Source organism: Passer domesticus, chromosome 5 (assembly GCF_036417665.1).
Source record: "Passer domesticus isolate bPasDom1 chromosome 5, bPasDom1.hap1, whole genome shotgun sequence".
Classification (NCBI taxonomy): domain Eukaryota; kingdom Metazoa; phylum Chordata; class Aves; order Passeriformes; family Passeridae; genus Passer; species Passer domesticus.
Window position 1 is genome coordinate 77353639 of NC_087478.1, and position 22800 is coordinate 77376438.

The 22800-nt window shown below is 39.5% G+C and overlaps 1 protein-coding gene across 14 annotated transcripts in view; it reads left to right on the top strand.

Annotated features, from left to right (window-relative positions):
• Window positions 1-22800, top strand: part of ERC1 (ELKS/RAB6-interacting/CAST family member 1) — a 277084-nt gene that overhangs the window by 235975 nt on the left and 18309 nt on the right. For 9 of the 14 annotated variants that reach the window (XM_064421242.1, XM_064421249.1, XM_064421246.1 and 6 more), the window contains one exon: window positions 10301-10402. In XM_064421242.1, the coding sequence (XP_064277312.1) occupies window positions 10301-10402 (102 nt within the window). Of the gene's footprint in view, window positions 1-10300; window positions 10403-11987; window positions 12055-22800 lie in introns of all 14 variants that reach the window. The other 5 variants (XM_064421250.1, XM_064421251.1, XM_064421256.1 and 2 more) reach the window with 1 other exon arrangement.

A 22800-nucleotide genomic window follows, 5' to 3' on the forward strand; every position in this document is an offset into this window, starting at 1 on the left:
ATAGTCATAACAAAACAGGAGTCCCATCAATGATGTCAAGCAAAGTTTGTTCTGTATTTGATAGCAATATTTGCCTGTCCTATAGGATATAACATAGGTAATTTAGGGGGTTAGATTTTGTAAGACTAACCTTACCTGTAGTGCTTAGTGATGCTTAAATTGCATAAGTTTAAAGAAATCACAAGATCAATGAAATATTGATATGGATTTCAACCTTAGCATAACCTGAGATACCTTTTAGTTTTTCTTTGTAAAAGATGTTACCAACCTATCAAAGTTTTTAGGAAGAGTTTATGCTCCAAAGTACATTTCAACTTGTTTCTCTTACTGCTTTTTTGTCTTTGCTTTTCTATTATTCTGTAAAACATAAAATTGCATTTTTAGTTTGGACCCACAACTACACTGTGAGAAGGGAAAAATGAGCCAGGGGAAAGTACAATCAGAAGTTTTCAGCAGTTTGATTAATGAGGACCATGGCAAAGACTGGTATTTCCTTTTGCATTGTTGAAGAAGTAGCATTTCACTTTTTTCTTAAAATGAGTTGTCTTTGGTAGTATCAAAGTAAATTAAAGAGACAACAAACTGTATCTGTTAAACATTCAGCAGACACATGACTGATCATGAGAGGCTTGTTTGCTGCTGATTACTTGAGAATTTGTAGCAGGTTAGTCTCCCAGAATCCAAAAGAAAGGCATGTACCAAAAAATTCCACTTCTGTGTAGCAAGGATATCTTGAGAATCTACATCCAGACTCTTGCAATTCCAACAAAATGTGTTCATTTGGACTCCAGAGAAGAAGAGCTTGACTGACAGTGCCATCCATCTGCTTAGCTGAGCTGTAGTTCCTACCCAGTAACTTTTCCATTTATTGACCATTTTCAACCAAATTTGACAGAGGAAAAGAAGTCTCAAAGATTGTGCAGATTTATAGGAATTTAATTAACATGCACAGCTGGGTAGAGGTGAAAAGAGCCCGAAGTAGAGCTCCCACACAGGGAAGGCAAGGAGAACTGAGCTGTGCTGTATTTTGTTTGGCTGTAGCACACACACGTGGCTGGCCATTCAGGACATACATGCTTTCACACTGCTCCCAGCTGACTCTTGCCTGGAGACACCACGGGAGAGGCAGGCTGCAGAAAGAGATTGTTGCAAGGGTTGAAGGCCATGCTTAGAAGATGGAGAATACAAATCCAAAGCACTTGGATTTCATCAGTCAATACAGAAAGGTTTACTACCTTTACTAGTGGACTTGACTTTACTAGTGGACTCACATGCTCTTCGAGGGTAGCCATGCTGTCTGCAAAAGACATTGCTTCTTTACTCATTAAAGAAGAAGTGAAGACCTCACAATAGTCTGAGAGTGGATGTAGCAGCATACTTGAAGGAAAAAAAACAGTTGTTAAGCTAATTTAAATCAATTACTCTTTTCTGTTTTAAGTGTGTGTGGCAGCAAAAGATATTGATCTTATATTCTCTTCTGCAGCAAGACCTTTCTCTTCCATGGTGTGGAATCAGGGTGAGATTTGCCCTAACAAACTGCACCACAGGGCAGGCTCATAACCCAATCCAGAGGTTTTATCTGCTCAAAACTGGAATGTGAACATAACCATATAACATAACAATTCTCATACTTTACCTTCAGAATTAAAATAGCAACTCATTTTGTTTGCTGTTCTGTCTTCAGATCAATTTAAGTCAATAATCTCTTGGGTTTTGTGTTGTGTGAAAGGTCCAGGATTCTTTGGGGATGTTGTTGGGGTTTACCATTTGTCCTGCTGATGCTGCCTGAATGTAGTTTCTTGATGCATAGCCCACCCATTCTCTAAAAATTAGTTTTATTCTGTGGTTGTAAATGTCCTCAGACTGCAGCACTCTCTCAGACATCTTTGAGATACAGGAAGGCACACCTTAATGATATTTCTGCCTAGACCCTCACATGCAATGGAGAGATGCCAGAGAAGTAACATACTTGGCTTGCTTTTGAGTAGTTAACCATGAGAGGAGGTATTTTTTATTTTTAGTTCCCTTTCGAACCTGTGACTGGGCAGGTTCCAGCTTTTATGGAACAAGTAATTGAGAAAGGCAGTTCTGTTACCACTGATCTTAAACACATCTTGAGGTATCTCTAAAAAGAGTAAAAGAGAACTAAAGGAACATATACTACAATGATTGTATGGTATAACACAAAAAGGAATCCCAAATACAGATCTGATTAGGATTTTTTTGTGTGTCACTGGTTTTCTTCATGCAAGAATCAGAGCAATAGATTTCAATAAACTTTGTCACTGGGCAATTCCATGGTTTCATACTTTGTTCATCTCCTAAGGAGCTAAGTTCCAAGAGACACATTCCTGTACAGGGAAAATTTCAGTTCCAAGTTTATTTTTAATCCCATGTACATATGTCAAGTCTCACAGAGCATGCCCTATCTAGATAATCTGCCTCCTTTAAGTTTAGTTCAAAGGCTTGTAGAGTATGAATTCTTCAGGATGAAACTTCTCAGTAATTATCACATGTGGGGAGATGAAGAGGAAAATTACATCTTTAAACACAAAAATTAGCTGGACTGATAAAGTCATTTTATAAAGTAATATTGCTGGAACATTGCCAGCAACCAATGCAGAAGACAGCATTTCAGGTAGAGCTGTGTTAAATCCTGCAGGCTTTGACAAACCCCAGCAGCTGCACAGGCTCTTTGCTGGGCTCACAAAAACACAGGCTCCAGCATGTGCAGAAACCTAGTAACAGGAATGGTTTAGTGTCTGTGCAGTTAAAATTTGTGCTGGTTTGCTGCTAATAGAGAAATCTCAGTTGTTAATCTTAAACATAGCCAAAAGGAAAGCCAAACCTAACTAATGATGTGTCTTTTAAACTTTCCAAAGAAAGATGGCAACTGAGTGTGTGCCATCTCTTTACAAATTTGAGAAATGTCTCCCTTTTCATAAAATATCATGAGTGGGAAGGGGGCACAGAGTTAAACATTTATGTTTCAGAGTCCTGATGCTCTAGGTAAGTATAGACTCAAGGTAGTGTATTTAGGGTAGGTATAGACTCGAGGTAGTATATTTAAGGTAGGTGTAGATAAACTCAAGGCAGGCCATCATATTCAAATAACAGGCAATAACAGGGATTATTCTTTCTCTGTTTTTCACAGCCAGATTCCAGCAGGGAGCTGGTTGGACTTTAACAGGGATTGTGGCTCACTGCAGGTTTCTGACCAGTAGAAAAGAGCTCTCTGAAAGCCTTCACAAGTGCTTAATTCTCAGAGATATTGAATTCAGCCCACAATTTGTAAGAACAATCACCCAAGTGATTCCATTCTATTTCTGTGTTATTAGTGACAAATATGTTTCTGAACTGTTGCTTTTGCATGTGCTTCCAGTGCAACATCCTACGCAAATTAAAGTGGGATAACTCCTTTAGTGCACTAACACACTGCCTCCACCACATGCTCATTTGTCACAAGTACAGTCATTATATTAATATTTACTTAATGTGGGGTTTTTTAAACTCTACATTAAAGGATTAATAAAGCTTGTTTAGACTGGTTAGCAAAACCAAAATTACCCCACGCAAATATTCTACAAAAAATGAGACAGGAGTCACTGATGTCATCGTTTGTGCCGTGTTTCATGGTGGAGGAACAGACTTGATGCAAAGTCTTTGAGTAAGTTACTACAATGAGCATATGAAGCAGGCTGGAGTAATAGAGAGAATGCACAGCTCATGAGCTGTTTCTTAGAGAGCTTCTCTAGAGATACAGAAATGTGTGATCCCCATGAATAAAACGTGGTTTCCAAAGCTTTCCAGGCTAATGGTTACCAGAGCACTAGCTGTCCTGCAGAAATGCTTAAGAAAGGTATGTACTCTCATTAGAACATACAACTTCGTGCTAGCTTTCAAATGAAAACATTCTGTAAAATATATTATAAACAATGTCTGTAGTTATATCTGTGGGTTTCAAATTTATGTGTGGGATTCCACAATAAAGAGTTTGTCAGATCTGGGCAGCACTCCTCTAGGTTTTACCAGCTGTAGAGCAGAGTATGTCTCTGACTTTCCCCCTAAACTTTGTGGATCAGCATCACTTCTGGTTTTTCTCATGTAATAATTTAACTGTGATAAAATCTATTTATTTGGTCTTTAGTGTGGAGGTGCGCAAGCAAGCTACCAGTGTGGCCTGCAGTGAACATCAGTGAACATAAAATAATGTACTTTTAGGAACCTACAGGTGAGAGAGTGCTTTGAAGCAGTAATTCCATGAATGAGGAACTGAGTGATTCTTCAGAAATTAACTATGGCTACAGTTTTGGCAAGTAAAATAGTGTACGTGTGCAGTTTGCAATGAAAGTTTTCAGGTGTTGGTTACATTAGTTTAACCATGGTAATTTCCTTGTTTACCCAAACATTTAGTGATTATAGAATACAGGCAGAAGTGAATTGTATGGTACCCAGGGGAAAAAAAAAAAGTCATGAAAATATGGTGAAAACATGGCAGGACCATGAAACAACCAAAGAGAGCACGTTTAAAGAAGTTTTGATGCTGATCATGAATGTTCACATTCATGATTAAAACAGATTTATCTAATATTTTCTCCTGGTGCTTTTTTCTTTTAATATAACTGCCTGCTGCAGCAAGGGATAAGGAAGAAGAAAGACTTAAATAATGACAGGAAGTAAAAAAGGCATTAACAGTCACTGTATCAAAGAGGCAAAAGGAAAATTGCAGAAATTCTGGCGTGCAAAAAGGGAGGGGTGATTGAGATTTGGTATTTCTAGACTAAAGTCTAGTATATGACATGGGGAATTTGGGGTTTTTTATATGCAGTAGCCTTGCAAATGTGCTTTAGACTTGCAGTTCATAGACTCTGGTCTGCAGAGCCAAGGCCTCCACACTCATTCCTGGCTTTCAGCTAGGAGCTGCAGAGTGTGTGGTGGCTCTTGAGTAATTTTGAGAATTTACACCAGTATCAAGGTTTGGGGCTGTTCTTTGCATGGTGACTCTTGGAAGAAAAGAAGAGCATTGTTAAGGGCTTTGACAAGCTGTGGGAGCTTTCGGGAAGGTATAATTGGAGAGCCAGGAGTAATTTTATGAAATCTGTCCCAAAAAAAAAGTGAAATGAAGGTACCTTCTGGAAAAAAATCGCAAAACCTATTGGCTTGTGGAGTTTTATCCAGTTTTCTTCATTCCAGCATTTTTTCTGCACATGCCTGAAGAACATACCTGTCAGAGCACACTGTGTTTTTTATAAGCAAAATTTGAACCTGACATCCGGTTCCTATCACTGCTAGTTCTGCATGCAGCTCTGGAGGTTTTAGACAAAAGCACTCCTGACACAACTGATTTGTCTGCACTGCTCATTTATTTTCTCACAGGACCCTGTGGTTAAACCACTTTGTTGTTCATACTTTTTACAGTGATGTAGAAATGCTTGCCCTAGGATCTGAGCCATAACCTCATGAGGTGGGAGAGGATTGTATAATAGCACCATGACAAACCAGCTCAGGACTGCAGGATGTTGGAGTGGTTCCCCACAGAAAAGTAAACGGTTTGTTTTTAAATCATTACAACAGCCATTTGGTCTAGAAATTTCCATCCTTTTGGACATTTCTTTTTTTCTGTGGAGGAGCAATAGGAGAGAAACTCAGATCACGTATTTACAGTTATTTTTAAAATTTCTAAGATTTGTCATTAGTAGTCCAGTTTTAAGCAAAAGCTTTCTATTTCTATATAAAAATAACTGTAAAATATTATCATATTATGTATTTTATTTGCAATGCTTCTTGGGCTTTAAATTTTGGAAAATAATTCTTAGTGGTATCTATCAGGAATAAGCTGCTTTTCTTTCATCTTTTGATTTTTTGCTTCATTCTAATCTAACATATATGCATAAATTAGTTCCTTTAATGGAATCACAATACTAATTTTGGCATTTTCTTGCCAAGACTTGTCACAAACATGCACACTAAAATGAACAGCTGCAATGGGAGGTCAGGTTGAATTAAAGGAGGAACATAGAAAATGTCCTTCTTTGTGAGCTGATCCCTTAGGCTTGTCATCATCAGGACACTGCAGAGATTGTTCTGGGTTTAAATGTTCAAAGGACTCTGTTGGAGCCAAGTAGCTAAACCATATTTGGCAAGTAGGAGGAATTTTGAACTTATCTCCCTCTTCTTCTGAGAAGTTGAGCTTTGAAACTCTCAAATGATCTGATGAAAATTCCAAATAATAACAATTGCAGCATATTTTAGGTTGGAGCAGACCTCTGTGTCTGGCCACCTGCTGAGAGCATCACATCACTAATTAGAGCACTTTGCTCAAGGCCTTGTCCAACTGCATTTTCAGTATCTGCAAGGAAGGAGATGCCACTGTCTCATGGCAGCCTCTTCTTATATTTGATGTACCTCATTATGAATTTTCCTGATCTCTAATCAGAATTTTCTGTGTTCCATTTTGCATCTCTCATTTCCTCACCTAGCCCCTCCAATGGCTTCATGTCCTCTATTTCCTCCTATCAGGTAATTTTTAAAAGCCTTTTTTTTAGGCTAAACTAGCCCAATTCCATCAGCCACTTCTCAGTACCTGCTTGCCAAGTATTAATAGTAGGTTCTACTTGAATTTAAGTGACAGAAGCACACTACCTCTTCAATTTGACTTCAGAATTCTTTCTGAGGGACCCTGTGCTTTTTGCTGACCAGACCCAGCCAGAGGGGGGTGTGTGGCTTTCCTGAGGCCTGGGTAAGGGACATCACCAAGAAACTTCCCAGCTTGGTGCAGCCCATTGATTGTCACAGTCATATTTTCTGAAGAATCTTTTTGCCCAGGATTTTTCTCCTGAGAAGCTGAGAAGCCTCAGAGTAAAATGAACACAATAATTATCTGATTTGTTTCTCCTGTGTTTTGCTGCTTTGAAATGTGGTTTGGACATTGTTTACCAACAGGTGATTGTTTCATTGGTTTCATGTGAATTGTTTTGACTTAATGACCAATCACTGCCCAGCTTTGTTGGGACTCTGGAGAGAGTCACGAGTTTTTAATTATTATCTTTTAGCCTTCTGTCTGTATCCTTTCTGTATTCTTTAGTATAGTTTAGTATAGCATTCTTTAGTATAATATAGTAACATAAAATAATAAATTAGCCTTCTGAGAACATGGAGTCAGATTTGTCATTCCTCCCTTTGATGGGGGTCTCAGAAAATACCACAACTGATTGTTACCCTCTTACAGTTTTCTGAGTAGTGGGAGCAACAAAGTCCCAGCAAAAAGGATAAGGACAATGAGGAGGGGCCTCAGAGCCTTGGGAAAACTGGCCAAGGGATCTGCAGCACACATGGTGTCCTCTTCTGTGCTGCCAGTTGCAGGGAATGATGGAGCAAGAAACAGGAAAGTGATGCAGATGCACACCTGGCTTTGAGACTGGTGTAAACAGCAGCATTTTGTGGTTTTTGATCGTGGGTGAATTTATACAACACTGAGCTTGCTGGCAGCAAATGGGCTCCACCTGTATCAGAAGGGAAAGGGATCTTAGCTCAGGACTCAGCACAGCTCACTCAGAGGGCTTTAAACTAGATTTGAAGTGGGACAGGGGCATAGATAAGAGATAAGGTGTGGGGCCAACCTGCTGGAAAGCAGCTCTGAGGAGAAGGCTCTGGGGGTCCTGGTGGACAGCAAGCTGTCCATGAGCCAGCAGTGTGTCCTGGAAGCCAGGAAGGCCAATGGTATCCTGGGGTACATCAGGAAGAACACTGCCAGCAGCCTGGGGGTGATCCTGCTCCTCTAGCAGGGCCACACCTGGAGTGCTGTGTCCAGTTCTGGGCTCCTCAGGACAAGAGGGACACAGAGCTCCTGGAGTGGGTCCAGTGGAGAGTGGCAAAGATCATGAAAGGACTGGAGCATCTCTCTTGCAAGGACAGGCTGAGGGAGCTGGGCCTGCTCAGCCTCAAGAAGAGACAAATGACAGGGGACCTTATCAATGTCTGTCAGTGTCTGCAGGGAGGGGTCAGAGGATGGACCAAGCTCTTCCTGGTGGTGCTGAGCAATAGGACAAGAGCCATGGGCAGAAACTGATGCACAGAAGTTCCACATGAACATGAGGAAGAACTTTTCTGTGCTGGTCACCAAGCACTGGAACAGATTGTCCAGGGAGGGTGTGGAGTCTCCCTCAGTGGGGATATTCCAGAACCCTCTGGAGGCAATCCTGTGCCATGTGCTCTGGGATGGCCCTGCTTGAGCAGGGAGCTGGGAGCAGATGACCACTGTGGTCCCTTCCAGCCTGACCCAGTCTGTGATTCTTTGCAATGTTTTTATCCTTCTCTACCTGTACCAGCTAACATAGTTTGTTTGGTTTGTTTAGTTTTTTGGGTGGTTTTATTTTCATGTAATATAAAGAAGAGCTACATTTTGTCTCAGGAGAGTTAATGTGCTGTACTAGCATTCTGCTAAACATCTGGGTTTCAATAGCTTTTCTTCACACACACACACTGAAAGTCATGTAAGAGTTTATTATTTATTATCAAAACAATCGATTTCCAAGGAAATGTGAAATGGTTTAAAATCAATTGTTCTCATTGCAAAGAAGAAACTGTTGAAGAGACAACCTTAAATATAATAAAATAATAAATATTAAGAAAGTGCCTTTACTATAAACTGGTTGCTTAAGGATTAATGTAGCATATTTCAAGTAGTGATTTATGAATGATGAGTCAGACTTGGAATTCAGAACTTGCTTGACAAAGCAGAGCAAACAATATAAAAATTTTGCACGATGAAATTGCTTATTGCTTAAGCTCAATTTACTATTAGCTTTTGTTAAATTATTCCAAAATAAAATCAAATCCAGATTCCAACCCTGGACCTTCTCTCTCATGAACTGAATAGAGACAAGTAGAATCTGCATTCTCCAGCTTCAAGATGCTCATTAAACTTTTCAGTGAGTTTTCAGTGAGAAACCATGGAATTATGAAGGGATTGAATCCACAGCCTGCATTTCTATCAGCTTTGAGCTTTCATTAAAGACATTTAATTTTTAAAATCATCATGTCTGATGATTTTATATGTCTAGCTGTAGATAATTTGCTCTGTATCATATCCAATGTATGTCAGGGTAGCCTTTTGATTTCCTTAGAATACAAAATTTCCCAAAGCTCAAAGTGGGGCTCTTTGTGCCTTCTGAGCTGGGAGGAGAAATGCCATCAGTCAGTTCTGGGGCTGCTCCATGTGTGAGTTCCCAAGGACCCTGGCACCCAGACAATGCCCGGGGAGGCAGCACTTGGCTTTGCAAGATGCTCACCCCACCCTTTGGCTGCCCACAGGGTATCACTGCTGCCTGAATGGCCTTTGTGAGCCCTGCTGGGACACTCTTCCAGGTGCATTTCTTTCCTTATTTGTTTGTCTTTGTAGGTATTTGGGGGCCTCATTTCAGGGCAGTTTGTTAAAAGGGTTTTGTCTAACTAATATTCTCCTTTGCAGACACAGCCAGGTAATGTATTTTAATGTTCTTTGTGATTGCTTACCTAGAATGGTGTTGTTGAGTTCCATTTATTCTTACGCAGTTTATTTTCTACAGTGTTTTTCAAAATCCTATCTCTTCTGGAACTTGAAATTTCCTAAGAAGTTGAAGAAAAAAACTTGTTGCATACTTTGCTAATTCTTTACTTGACTGTGTCCAGGTTTTAATTTTATAAGCCTTCATTAGGACACTTTTTCTTCCCCAATATCTATTTATTAACTTCTTAATTTCCTCACAGGATAGTTTTTGTATAATTAACATTTTCCTGACCAGTCTCAGAATTTTTCTGTTCTTTGATATATCAATCAAAAACTGATTTTTATGTCGTACTGGATGGACTTCTTAAGTAATACCCTATTTTCAGCTTGTTTACTTTTTGGTTTTTTAAAACTGACTGCTTTCTGAGGGCTTCTTTGGGTTTTTTTTAATTGACTTAGGGACACCTAACTTATGTTTTCATTGAATTATTCTCCAAGTTGGTGTCTGAACCATAATCCCAAGAATGTCTAAGAAGAAATTAATTTCTTGTACAGCACAAGTTTTAGTAGGTACAAGTCAGATGATCCACCTAATTGCACAACTAATTTATCCTTAATGAGAACAGGCTGGAATGTGTCTCCACATTTGTTACCAATTCCCTGTGGTACTACCAACTGATGTCTAGGCATGTGTCTTGTTTTTTCCCATGTATGGATTTTGGATATGGATTTGTATAAATGCCCTGTTCCCTTTAGTCCCCCTGATAACATTAGAAGGTAGACTGAGATTCTTTTTTCTTGCTTTTTTAATAGACTCAGAACCGTATGAAGCTGATGGCTGACAACTATGAGGATGACCACCTCAAATCCTCATCCCATTCCAACCAAACCAACCACAAGCCCTCCCCTGACCAGGTAATGTCTCTCTCTTTTTTGTTTATAAAGTAATTTTTACTGTGAAGGCTGATGATTTTTTGTCATAAGTAGTTTTCCCTGACATGCTTGTAGTGCCTTGGAAAAAAAGTAGCATTCCAGAATGCAGTTATAAACCAGAACTGGGTGCTGGTGCTGTGTTGGCTTTGTGCAGACTCCTGAATGAACAGTTCCTGGTACCAAGCTGTTGTTAGGTTGGAGGAAAGGAGGAGGTACATTGAAAAGGAACAAAAACTTTACTCTCCTAAAATGTGAGACTCAAATCCTGCATGACTATATTCAGATTTTAGTAGCTCAAGTTTATTGCTTGAGTGTGTGGAGTGTCCAGGACTGTTTCTTGTCTTCAGTAGCAGGAAATCATGCTCCAGGATCAGCTTTCTGATCTATGGATTGCATACAAGCAGTTCCCTTCATTTCCCACGAGGAAATCCCAGCCTCAGTGCCAAATGAGCACAGACTGCTCCCTCACAAACTCAATGGGCCATGAACTGAAGGAAAATCAATTTACCATCTCCAAAGCAGTGAGGAGCCTCCTGTGGCATTTACAAAGCACAGCCGTGTGCTTGATAACTATTAGAGAGATTAACCATCCCTTGGGTAGCACAGAAAATGCCAGCATAATTGCACATCCCATGTTGTAATCTCATCCACTGCAGTTTAATTAAAATATTAGCCATCATTAATCACTGCCTCGATGGAGTGAAGGAATGCTTCTTTTTGCCCTCTGATTCATGTAGAAATTGGTGAGATGTGAAGGGAAGCATATCTCTCTAGACCTTTAAGTGCCAGCTTAGTGATACACAGAAATAATGAGTAAGGTACAAGAGGAAAATGGCAAAAGTCAATTACTTATTCACCCTGCAAAAATAGATCTTGAAAAATTTCCTTTCGTGTCTCCATCAGAAAACAAGAAGGAGTATATACAATCAAACAGAAAAACTCTAATTTTCAAGGGAACTTCCCTTTGCATCTTAATTTAATACCTTCCTCCACTGTATGTTGACTGGCTTGAATTTTCTGCAGTGTTTTTGGAAGATGTTGGTGTTTTATTCTCCTTTTTCAGGAGAGTGAAATTGTTAATACTGAAAATTAAATGGATTTCCTAATCTTAATTTGGTGCAAATGTTAGAATATCTGTTGTTTCTACTCTGAAGTCTACAGAGAGCTGAAACCATTTCTAGCATGTAACTTTAGCACATGCTTGCAAATAAAGGCAGTGTAGCATTCACAGATGAAATTGAAAATATAACATGTAAAAATGAAATAAAATTTCGACATATACAGAAATTCTTGCAAAGACCCCACAGGGAAGGGCAATAGGAAAGAGAGGGGGTGGGAGGAGGCTCTGATTGCGCTTCCCCTTTGCAAAGGGGCATTTTGAAAGTTGACAAAGCCTACAAGGGAGCAGAGAAAGCTGCACCTCAAGGTAGCTCAGAATACTGCATGAGGAATTGAAACGCTTTGTTCTACTGTTTGTACTTTATGTGCTTTAAATACTAACCAACTCTTTATTTCATTCCCATGCTGCTCTGGGGCTTTCCTCCCATTGCCACCCGTGCACCTCTAGGATGAGGAGGAGGGTATTTGGGCATAACCAGTCAGATGCTCTTAGCTCAGCCATTTTGTTCAGAACGGTGAGAACCAACCTCTCCTGCCCATAGAAAAGTTTCCCACAGTCACTCCCACACCTCACTCCTGTGCTTTGTGGAACCTGGCTGTGCTCCCTCCCCTTGCTGCCGTATCCCTGCATGAGGGTGTTTCTCGTGTGTTTATGTGCAGTTTGTGATTTTCCTCTTCTAATCATCCTCTCGTTTCACCGTGTTGTGGGGAGAACTTCCCAGGGCATGTAATTGAGTTTCTGTGCAAGCACGAGAGAGCAGGAAATGTCTTTCATGTCATTTATCATTGACTTCATGGAGGAAATGTTTTCAGTGGGATTCTTTTTCAAAGCAGTTTGCGCCGTAGCCAAACCTGTGTGTGCTTTTTCAATTCTGGTTTGTAAAGAATTTGCTCGAGGATAATGTTCCTCCTGAAGATAATGTTCCTTCTGAAGGTTTTAAGCATGTTGAGATCTGCTGCAGAGATTGCTGCCGTGCACACTGACCTAACTAGTCACAGATATTTATCAATTCACTGCACAGGATTCTCTAGATGGACTAGGAGTATGAATTGTCTATAAACGTGAAGGCAAAGAGGAATATCCCCTTAACCTTCCTCTCTCCCTTCCATCTCCCTCATCCTTTCAAAACAGTGGGGGAGAAATTAGAAGCTGTTTCTCATTTAAAATATATTTTGTTTCTCTGTGTCCATGTCCACAATTCTTTCTTCTGTGCTGTCAAATTGTCCCCACAACAACACCCATTTCCAAAAGGGGAGACAGTGCAGAGGACAGAGCCTGCTCCTCATGCCTGTTCCCTAGCAAAAAAACCTCTTACTGACCAGGAGTAAAGTATTGATTATTACACTGTAGTACACAGCATTCATTTATGCCTTGAAGTATCAGTTTTAAAGTGGAATATATTTCTTTGAAGTATTTTAAAGGACTTATGTCAGTATTCTAAAAATTATATGAATTTTTTTCCTTCTTCACTTATCCTTTTAAGAAAAAAATATTTCATGTCAGTTTCTGTGCACTTTTTTTCTAAGAATTTGATTTTTTCATATCAGTTATTTGAAAGAAAACTGAAAATTTCTGTGGAAATGTTGGACCCTTGCATTTCTGAAAATTTTTGCTTTGTATTAGGTTTGTAAAACATTTGTGAGAGAATAAGGCACTCTCCTCTCTTGCACTTGCTCAATTAACTACAGACTTACAGTCTGTCTGACTGTATAGATCAAATCCCTCTTCAAGCCAACCATCTGAAAAATTTAATCCAACTGTGGCAGTGTCAAACTTGAATTTCATGCCTTGGGGTTTGAGCTGAGAAAATCTCTTTAGTGGACAAATTGATAAAGTGCTTCATTAATTTGCACTCGCTGTTGATTTCACATTCTTTTTGAATCACCGCTCTTGCAATGGTTGTGCGCTCGTGTATGTTGTTAAAAGTTTTAGAGATGATGGTTGTAAAGATCACCTGAAGCACAGAAATTAAACAGGGGAAGTCAGGTAAGTAAATGATGAAAAGGAAGAGGACACTCACTATGAAGGTAGGAATAATTCTGATTTTCCTTCTGGAGCAAGCATGGAGTTTGTGTAGAAAACACTGAGAAGGATCTCTCTCTTTCCTCTCCCTTGTGCTGATGCATTTAAGAGTACAACTGTGCTAAGAGTATGGTTTTTTCATAGTTTTCTGAATTAATGGGTGGTTGACATTATAAACAGCTTATTTGAGGCACTGTCCTCAGGAAAGCTGTTGTATCCCAGTCAAAACAATGAGTCAGCCAGCAGCCTTGCCTTCCACACATCTCATCAGAGGAACTTGACAGCCTCAACACTGTCATGCATACATCAGGGAAGGTATAAACGTGATGGATGCTTCCCAAGCCACTTATTCCCAACAGAGTACATGTTTTTACTGGGATTGTCCATGTTCATTAAAAAAAAGTCCTTATTATTTTTGTAAAAGCTAAGATGATGTAAGTTACGGAGTCCCTAACCTCCATGTGTTAAATTAAATTTATGTATTACAATGATAAAGTGTAATTAATAGCGTAGGACTTGGCAATAAGTTTGTTTTTTAAAGTTTCTTCAGGTCTGTGGATGCCATCACCTCTGGTCAGTACTGAAGATGAAATGGAGACAAAAAACTATGTACAATAGTTAACTATATTATTTTCTTTTTATAGTTGAGGTTTTAAGGCTTTTCCCCTCCAGCATTCTGGAATTGACTGAATTTAATATTTAATTATGCCAAATCTGTACATGACAGCATTATCAGATAGAGCTCCCCTGAAATGGATCACTGTTCATAAACATATGCACCCTCCCTGTAATTTCTGAGGATGGTAGTTTACATTTCAGTTTATAGTTCAATGTAAATACCATCTTTCATCCTGAAATAGTTTTTAAACCTAGCATTTTTCACTTAGCTCGTTTCCTCGCTGTGTGAATTTCTTATGACTCCTTTTATTCCCCAGATGGAGCTCTATCCTCCTCTACATCCAAGTCAATTCCAATGTGATTTCACACAAGGATGCTCTTTGGTTTTTCTCAAATGCTAAACTGCTCTGGCCAATGGCTTAATTAGTTATCACTCGCTTTTATCAAGAATAATACCAATTTATACCTTAAGAGATCTAATACATGCAAAAGGATAAGTGTGTATGTAAGTGTATCTTCTTGTAAATCTGTGCCAGTGGGGAAAGTAAAGCAAAGCTTCCATACAGAGATTTCCCAAGCTGCTCAATTCATCCAGTTGTCTTGTGAAGCACAGCTGTGCTACCTAGAATGGGAGAAAATGTGGGTTCATCCACTCATTAATTGAAAATTATTATTATGCTTATTAGAGCAACAGTAGAATAGTCAAAGAGCTAGCATGGAATTGAAGGAACATGAAGGGCATGAAAATGGGGATATTTCAAGACAATGAAGATATTGGCAATTCCTATATGTAAAAATATTGTAAGACAAACAGGGTCTTCTTTGTGACATTTTTCTTCAATACTTTGACAGATTTTAACTCAGAAACAGTAAGCATTGTGAGTTGCATACTGAAGGCACTCACAAAATTTATAACACTTCAGATTTTAGTGGTGATGTCTTTGGTGGAAAGAGGGGGTAAGTCATTACAGGAAAATATTTGGCTGATCTCAAGGTTTAATGTAATCTTTGCCAGAGCAGTCAAACTACATGAAGTATTCATTTGCACTAAAAGTGTCTATACTTTGGGAAGTTTGAGGAGAACATTGATTTTTTTTTTTCCCTACATTATTTGATGCTGAATTCTTGTAGTGAAGTAATAGGTTTTTCATGGTGAGTTCCATGTTTAAATTACACAGGCATTCATTCACTACATAAATGTGATCTTCTGTCCACAGCACACATTTTGTACAGAACTGCTTGTCCTGCAGGCACACTTTTGAGGTTCTCAGTATTGTCACTCACTACACTGTGACCTCATAAGACTTTTGACTAGATTTATTTTCAGTCTGGTCTTTTTAATTGTTAGATCATGCAAAATGGTCAAAATCACCAGGCCTTCATGCCTGACTCATATTACATTGTAATTTACTGGACACAGTACTAGACCACGATTCAGAAGATAAATTCTTTCCTGGCATCGTCTCCAACCACTCACTTGTTCTCTTTCTCCCCGTCTCAAATTCTCTAATTGTAAAATGAGCTGAAGTTTTTGTAAAAGTGCAAGTTCTGCTTGGGAAAAGTGCTGTGTAAGTGCTAGGTATTATTACTGTGTGATATTTGGAAATTGTCTTGCTAAAGTGATATGATGGTGATTCTAATACCTCATTTTAAAATTGATCCCAAAATTGTGTTAGATTTGTAGCTGACTCTATTACTATGACTTACTTTTTTTCCAAGATCCTATTCCTTCCCAAGAAAAGGGAAAATAACCCATATTTTCAAGGAGCTGCCATTCCAGCATGCTGGACAAAGCTCTTTAGACCACTGTCTCTTGTTCTTTACTGTCATCTCTTGTCTTCTGAAGAGTCATTTCCTCCCCTCTCTAAAAATCTACAAACCAATTGCGTAGTATAATAATGATATTATTACAATTCTTCATCCAGGTCTGTAAAAGCATTGTGAAAGTGTCTTGTGCTTGCTTTGGAGACATACTCTGTGCAAAATGTGAAGGCAGCTACATGAGATAATCTTGCATTGCTTAAACGTGTCCAGCCAGAGAGAGAGGCTGTATTTGCTTTGTCATATTGGTGACAGTCAGGGTTCTTCACTCCCCCATTTTGGATGGGCAACCTTTTAGTAAGAACCCTAATGTGATGCACTCAAATGAGATGATGTAACTAATTTTTCCTTAGGAGGGTTGGAGAAGAATGCTTTCCTTAGACCAAGTCAGCTTCTGTTCTTGTCCTTTTCTTCTTTTGGAGAACAATTCTTCTGCTAGCTTTTTTTTTTAACCTATTATTTTGCTGGTTAATAACTAATTTCTGTTAGAATAATGCATTCTCTGTCCAAGAATGTTATACCTATGAGCACAAAAGAACTGATCTTGATACACTGTTCATCTTCTGTCTGATCTCAGAATGATAAAACTAAGATTTCCAGATGGAATTTTGTAATCTGCAGCTCTGGGATGAATTAAACATTCACAACAGAGGTGCAACTGGACTGTATCACTGTCTTCCTATTATTCTTACAGATCAAAGAAGAACACAAGTAGATACTTGCAGTCTAAAACATTCAAAACAGATGGCTGGTTTCTTTTTGTAGAGATTTGTGCTTTTCAGCAAAACAATTGCAAAAAGGCCATCATTCATTTCTGCCAGATGAGATTATGCCAGGTCTGTGTCTTATTTTCTCTTTTGATTTGCAGCTGAACATAATCGTCTACTAGTGGCTTGATCTTTGTAGCAAGTAGGAGTTCTGCACTCAGACACTGTTGTTTCTGGCCACTTCCAGGAGAGTTGTTCCTAGTAGTTTGTGTGATAGTCTCTACTACCTCCCAGTTATTCTGAGCTCTGGCACTCCTAGACAGGACACTCTGAGACACAGGACAAGCAGCTGCAGCAAAGCCTTTTTAGTTGTCATTTAGGAGGAAAGAAACTGAGGGAGAGGGGAGATGAACAATGTTAGAAAAAGAATCAAGCCCAAACCTGCTTTCCAGAAAATAAGCTCCAGAGAATGGTAACTAAAATAAAAACTGTAAAGGCATGTAGCCAATCTAGACACTGCATTTTCCTGGTTGGTGAAGTTCATAATGACTGATGGACATGTCAGGATTTACTGTTCCATCTCACATCTCACTATGGGCTCTCCAACATCTGCTTGTTGAAAGGAACTTTTAGATAAGAACTACTGTATATACATGTAATATAGGTACATTTGTGTATAATATAGGTGCATTTCTTCATGGGATTTTGTGTTTGAATGTAGAGCAAGCAACTCCAAAAAGATTTCCTAAAGACAGATAAACCTTCACAAGTCCTTGCATTGAAAGTGTCTTTCAGCAGGTAGAGAGCTGCAGCAGCAGAATGAGCACCCAGAGTTAGAGAAGGACAAGACCAAGATTCCTATCACCTGCAGACAGGGAGGTTATAGTTCATCTGAACAGGAAAAGCACTGATTGTGTTCTCTGCTAGACTACTTAGGAAATACCTTCTGGTTTGCATTAGCAGTGGAACAGACAGCAGAGCACAGCCCTGACACATCAGCATTGCCATGGACACGCTCTCCCAGTGCCCTGCTGCTTGCTCTGCTTCCAGAGGTGTGTGAGACACTGTTTCCCTTTATCCCTTGTAATAGGGAGAAGCAATAGACAAAATAGAGCACAGCAAGAAATGTGTGTGCTTTCTGGTTCACTCTTGTGTAGACAGCAAGTGCTAGAAAGCTTGAATGCATTAAAAGTAGAAGCAGGTTGTTCTTACTTATTCTCAAGCTGCTATATTTTTGTAGAGAAGGAATCAGCATAAAATCTGACTGATTCTGTGAAATCAAAACTTGCTTAGTTACACTTACAAAAGTTTGATCAGGAGAATGCTGTTTAAATCCACAGTGTCATGTATAAATTGCAAACGTGCTAAACTGTTTTTGCTTACTGTGGGACTACTTTTTTTCCTTGCTGATAATTGTCAATATCATCAGTCTGACTACCCAGTTTCATAGCTTTCCATAATTTCATTTATTATTCAAAAGTTTAACCTGGTAACTAACACAGCTTACAGGGGTGAAGTGCTCAAATGAAGGAGATTTTAATACTAAAGAGGTGTGAGGTGTGCACAGTGCAGTGAGTTTATTTAGGGGTAAGAGATTGAGTGAATGCCCTCGCTTTTGAAAGAGAGTGACAAAACAGGTAAAATTCAAGCTATGTGCAAACACTCCCTTCAGCTCTGCTGAGGTATCTCATTCCTGAAAGCTCATTTTCCCCTTTCAGGTATCTCATTCCTGAAAGCTCTTTTTCCCCTTGGTCCAACTACAGGCCCCTCACATCAGTATTCCAGTTCTGATCTCCAGCAGCCCCTGCTGTTCCTCACGTGGTTCCCTGCCAACTTTGCTCCACAGCCCACATAAGTGAAAGTTGCCAGTGTCATGGAAAGCACTTCTGGATTTGTTATGTATAAAAATATTTTAGAACTACTTGCTCTTTTTGAGTGCTTTAGGAACCCTACCAACCCACTGCAATTCTCTGCCTCACCTACATGATGGGGAAAGGATTTTATTTAAACAGAGGGAGCTAATGACAAAACTCCTTTCTCTGGTTTGTTTTTTCTATTATTTTTTTCTGGTCTGGATTTTTCCCAAGGTGAAGAGGGTGAACTCTGGAAATCATTAATCCATGGGATTTGTTCATGGTGTATAAAAATTTCAAAAATCATTTGCTACATAAAAATGATTTCCTAATTGATTCTGTCAGAAAGGAACTGAGTAACACAGCTCTGTCAAAATAGCCAGAATCCCTTTTAGCTCCTCACGTATATTGTTCTGGTTTATGAGGAGAAAATTATGAAGGTTAGAGTTAAATTATTTTTTTTTTTTTGGTCTTTAAAACAAATCTAAAGAATACTGAGCCTTTCCTTGAGCTTTTATGTGGGGGTCTTCTGAAGAAACGAAATATCTCCCTGTATCTGTGAACTGAGCTGAACTGAACTGAGGTCAAGATGTGTCTTTTTGAGAACTTTCTTCTGTTTCCATTTAAAATAATGAAGGGAAGACATCGGTGATAAATTGCTCTGAATTTGGGAAAGCTTTGCACATTCTGAGCCAAATTCATGCCTCATAAAACTCCATTGCATTCAGTGGTTACAATATTATTGTTGAACCCTTGTGTTTGTTGCCAAACAAACACAAATGGTCTGAGCAAGAAGGCATAATTCAATTTGCCATGCAAATACTTCCAGACTGTGTCACTCACTATCTTTATCACTGGTTTATTTTCATATCTCCCAACATAAGATATTTAGCTATAGAGGCAAAATATCCCTGTCTGGCAATATGTATAATAAAACCCAGATACAGGGAGGTATACAGAGATTTGTCAGGTCCTTTTGAAATAATTGCTTTTTAACAAACATATGTGCTTACACAATCTTTGGCCCCATCTTCTCCTGTGCAATGATAGTTTGGGAAGTAGATTTTTTTTTGGGTAGCATAGTTGCAACTGCATGTAACAAAGTTTGAAAATAATTTTCCACACTCACATGGCAGATGTGGTTGATAGGAGATAAAGGACTACCTGTACTGTATTTCCAAACATATTTATTATGTCCAGTCTGAAGGTTTGAGGAGGTGTTTGGTGGTACTTTGGGTTTCTGCTTGGATTTTTTTCAGAATTCCTTCTTTATTTGTTCTGTGCGGGATTTACAATGAACACTCACGGTGTGTAGACCAGACTGGCAAGGTAGATTGTTTCTGAAATTGCTTAATTCCTTGGAAACTTTCAGATTTATTCCACCTACACTTCTTTGTAGCACTTTTAATACAAAAACACTGTCATTTTTACCTGACATTTTTTACTTTGACCCCTGAGATTACTTGTCAGTTCTATTTTATTTTCTTCCTGATACAGCTGTACTTCCAGGGAGTTTTTTTCTCTCTCAGATACTTAGACATTTAGGGGTAAGGTAAGAAAAATTGCTGAAGCATTTGATTGCAAATGACCAGCAGCACTCTGCCCTTTAGGATTCTGTAGTGGATATAGACACACAATGTGCAAACAAGGCACTCAGGCTAATAGAGGGGTATGGCAGCACTCCTGCCAGTGCCAAATGTATGTATGGCACTTTATATTGCCCTTGCTGTATCAAAAAATGTTATTTTCTCCCTTTTTTTTTTTTGAGATAACTGCTGTTGATCCATGATCAACCTCCACACTGATGCATTATTCTAATGAGTAAGGCAAGTTGTGTAAGGAGAGAACTTTTACAAGGTCGACTGATGCAGTTGCAAAAACAGGCAGGCTTTTAGGGGTGTCTAAGACTTTATTTCAAAATGGCATCTGCAGGTTTTTAAAGTAGAAATTTAGAAGGTATTCTCTGAAATTAATAAAGTTAAGTACTTGGTTCTGAAAAAGAAAAGTGGTTGCTTCCTTCAGAGAAAAAAAGGGCTTGTTAGCAGGGAGAAAGGTGACCAGGTCATTAACCCTTCTGCCTGGAGAAGGCATAATTTAAAGCTGGTGGTTGTGGTGATTTACACATTGATTAAACTCACTCTTTTATTCTGCTGATGTCTGTGGACTTTTGCTGATTTTCTTTTCCAAATAACCACCTATGTATTTTTTGCATGTTTCCAGTAGACACTGCTGTGTATATATAGATATTTAAAAGCACAGACTTAGCATATAAAACTTGAAATTCAGTTACCCATATTCCAGTTGACCATTGTCCAGCAACAGTAGGACCACCACTGAAGAAGCAGTATCACTTCATTCTAAAGTTTTTTTGCCCAAATGACTTGTATAACTATAGTTAGATTCGTATTTATCATAGCCAATTTTTTTTTTTTAATGTACAAAATCTCAAGTTGAATTTGGAATATATTCACAAGTATCTTTATTAGTTTGTTGAGTTGGTTTGGGTTTGCATGAGAGATTTTTCAGGCATTTAACATTTCTGCCTCTGAGTTGCCTTTTTTAGTGAAATGTTGTCAAACTTAGCTGGCCATTAGCAATATTCTGAAGCTGAGGGTACATTAAGCAGGCTTCATTCCATGCATTGATGAGGATGGCCTAAACCTATCAGGTCCATTGATGAATGAGGGCTGCTTCAGAAGATATTCCTGGGTTTGGTCTGTTTCCCCACTGTTTTCCTAGAAAGCTCTGAGCTGAGCATGAGAACACGATGTGGGTTATGAACCCAGCTCTGCCATGCTTTTCCACTTAGCAAATGCTCTTACACCCTCTTGAGATAAGGCAGGGGCAGCTCTGCTGTGTGGGAAGCACAGTGCCTCCTGCTAAGTGGCCAGTTCAAATGAGATAGGGCAGGAACACAGATATAAGGGCACTTCCTACTTGACTGGCAGCTTTTAATGGATCCCAAGTGAGGGGAATGATTGCTCTGTGAACAGCTTTAGGGGGCTGCTGGTTAAGAACTTTCACACGCCTCATTTGGTCTCTTTCCAGCTCGAGGTAGAAGGGGGAAGGGTGCAGGAGGAATGTGCTTCGAAAGGGGATTTATCCCTGAGCAGTCAAATTCAACTGTTCTATGAAAATCTTCCATTCTTACTTGCTAGATAGCTCTGCTTTCTCTTCATCAAGGAGGGTTTCTGTTCACAAAGAATAGCCAGGAATGTTATCCAAACAGATTCTTTTCAGACTGGAATCTGCACATCTGATGGATATTGGAGAGACTGTGATATCTGAAAAGAATACAAGACAGCTACTACATTGATTGGACTAGTTATTAGACATTGACTATTACTTTTCTATAGAACAGTATTTTCTTAAGATGTGATAAGCCATTGTTTTACCCTCTCTGGGCAAACCAAACAGTAAGAAAGATAGAAAAGACATGCTTTAAATTAGAAGCATCACTTGTTTTCACCTGCGCAGGCAATACACTTTGAGATCATAATCTTGGTAACAGATATTGTATGAAAGCAGGGTACATACACTGCCAGCTCATGGACAGCTTGTTCCCAGCAGGTCAGCCCCAACCTGTGATGGTACATGGGGTTATTCCTTCCCAGCTGCAGTGCCCTGCACTTGCCTTTGCAGAATTTTCAACCCTTCTTCCCTGCCCATCTCTCCAGCCTGTCGAGGTCCCTCTGAAGGGACACAGCTCTCTGGGGTATTGGCCACTCCTGCCAGCCTTGTGTCATCAGTGAACTTGCTGAGGAGGCATCTGCCCCTTCATCCAAGTCATTGGTTATAAGTTAAACAATACTGGGCCCAGCACTGACCCTTGGAGAACACCACTAGTGACAAGCCTTCAACTAGACCCAGCACCACTAATTAGAGCCCTCTGGGATCTGCCCTTCAGCCAGCTGTCCATCCACCTCCTTGTCCACTCATCCCATCCTGATAGAACACAGCATTATTTTTATATGTGTGTTTCTATATGCATATACAACAGAGGGTGCCCCAAGGCTGCAGAGGTTTTTACTAAAGCACGTGAGCTCACACTCTCTCTGGTTCAGGATTCTTGCCTGACTCCTGTCCCGTGGCTGTGAGTGTGGCAGGACCCTGATGTGCTGGTGTGGGCTGCTGAGCTCGGCAGGACACAGAGCCTGACATCAGTTAGCTGCTTAGCCATGCCTCTCAGATCCTCACACTCTACAGAAACTAATCCATGTAAAACAGCGTTGGAAACAA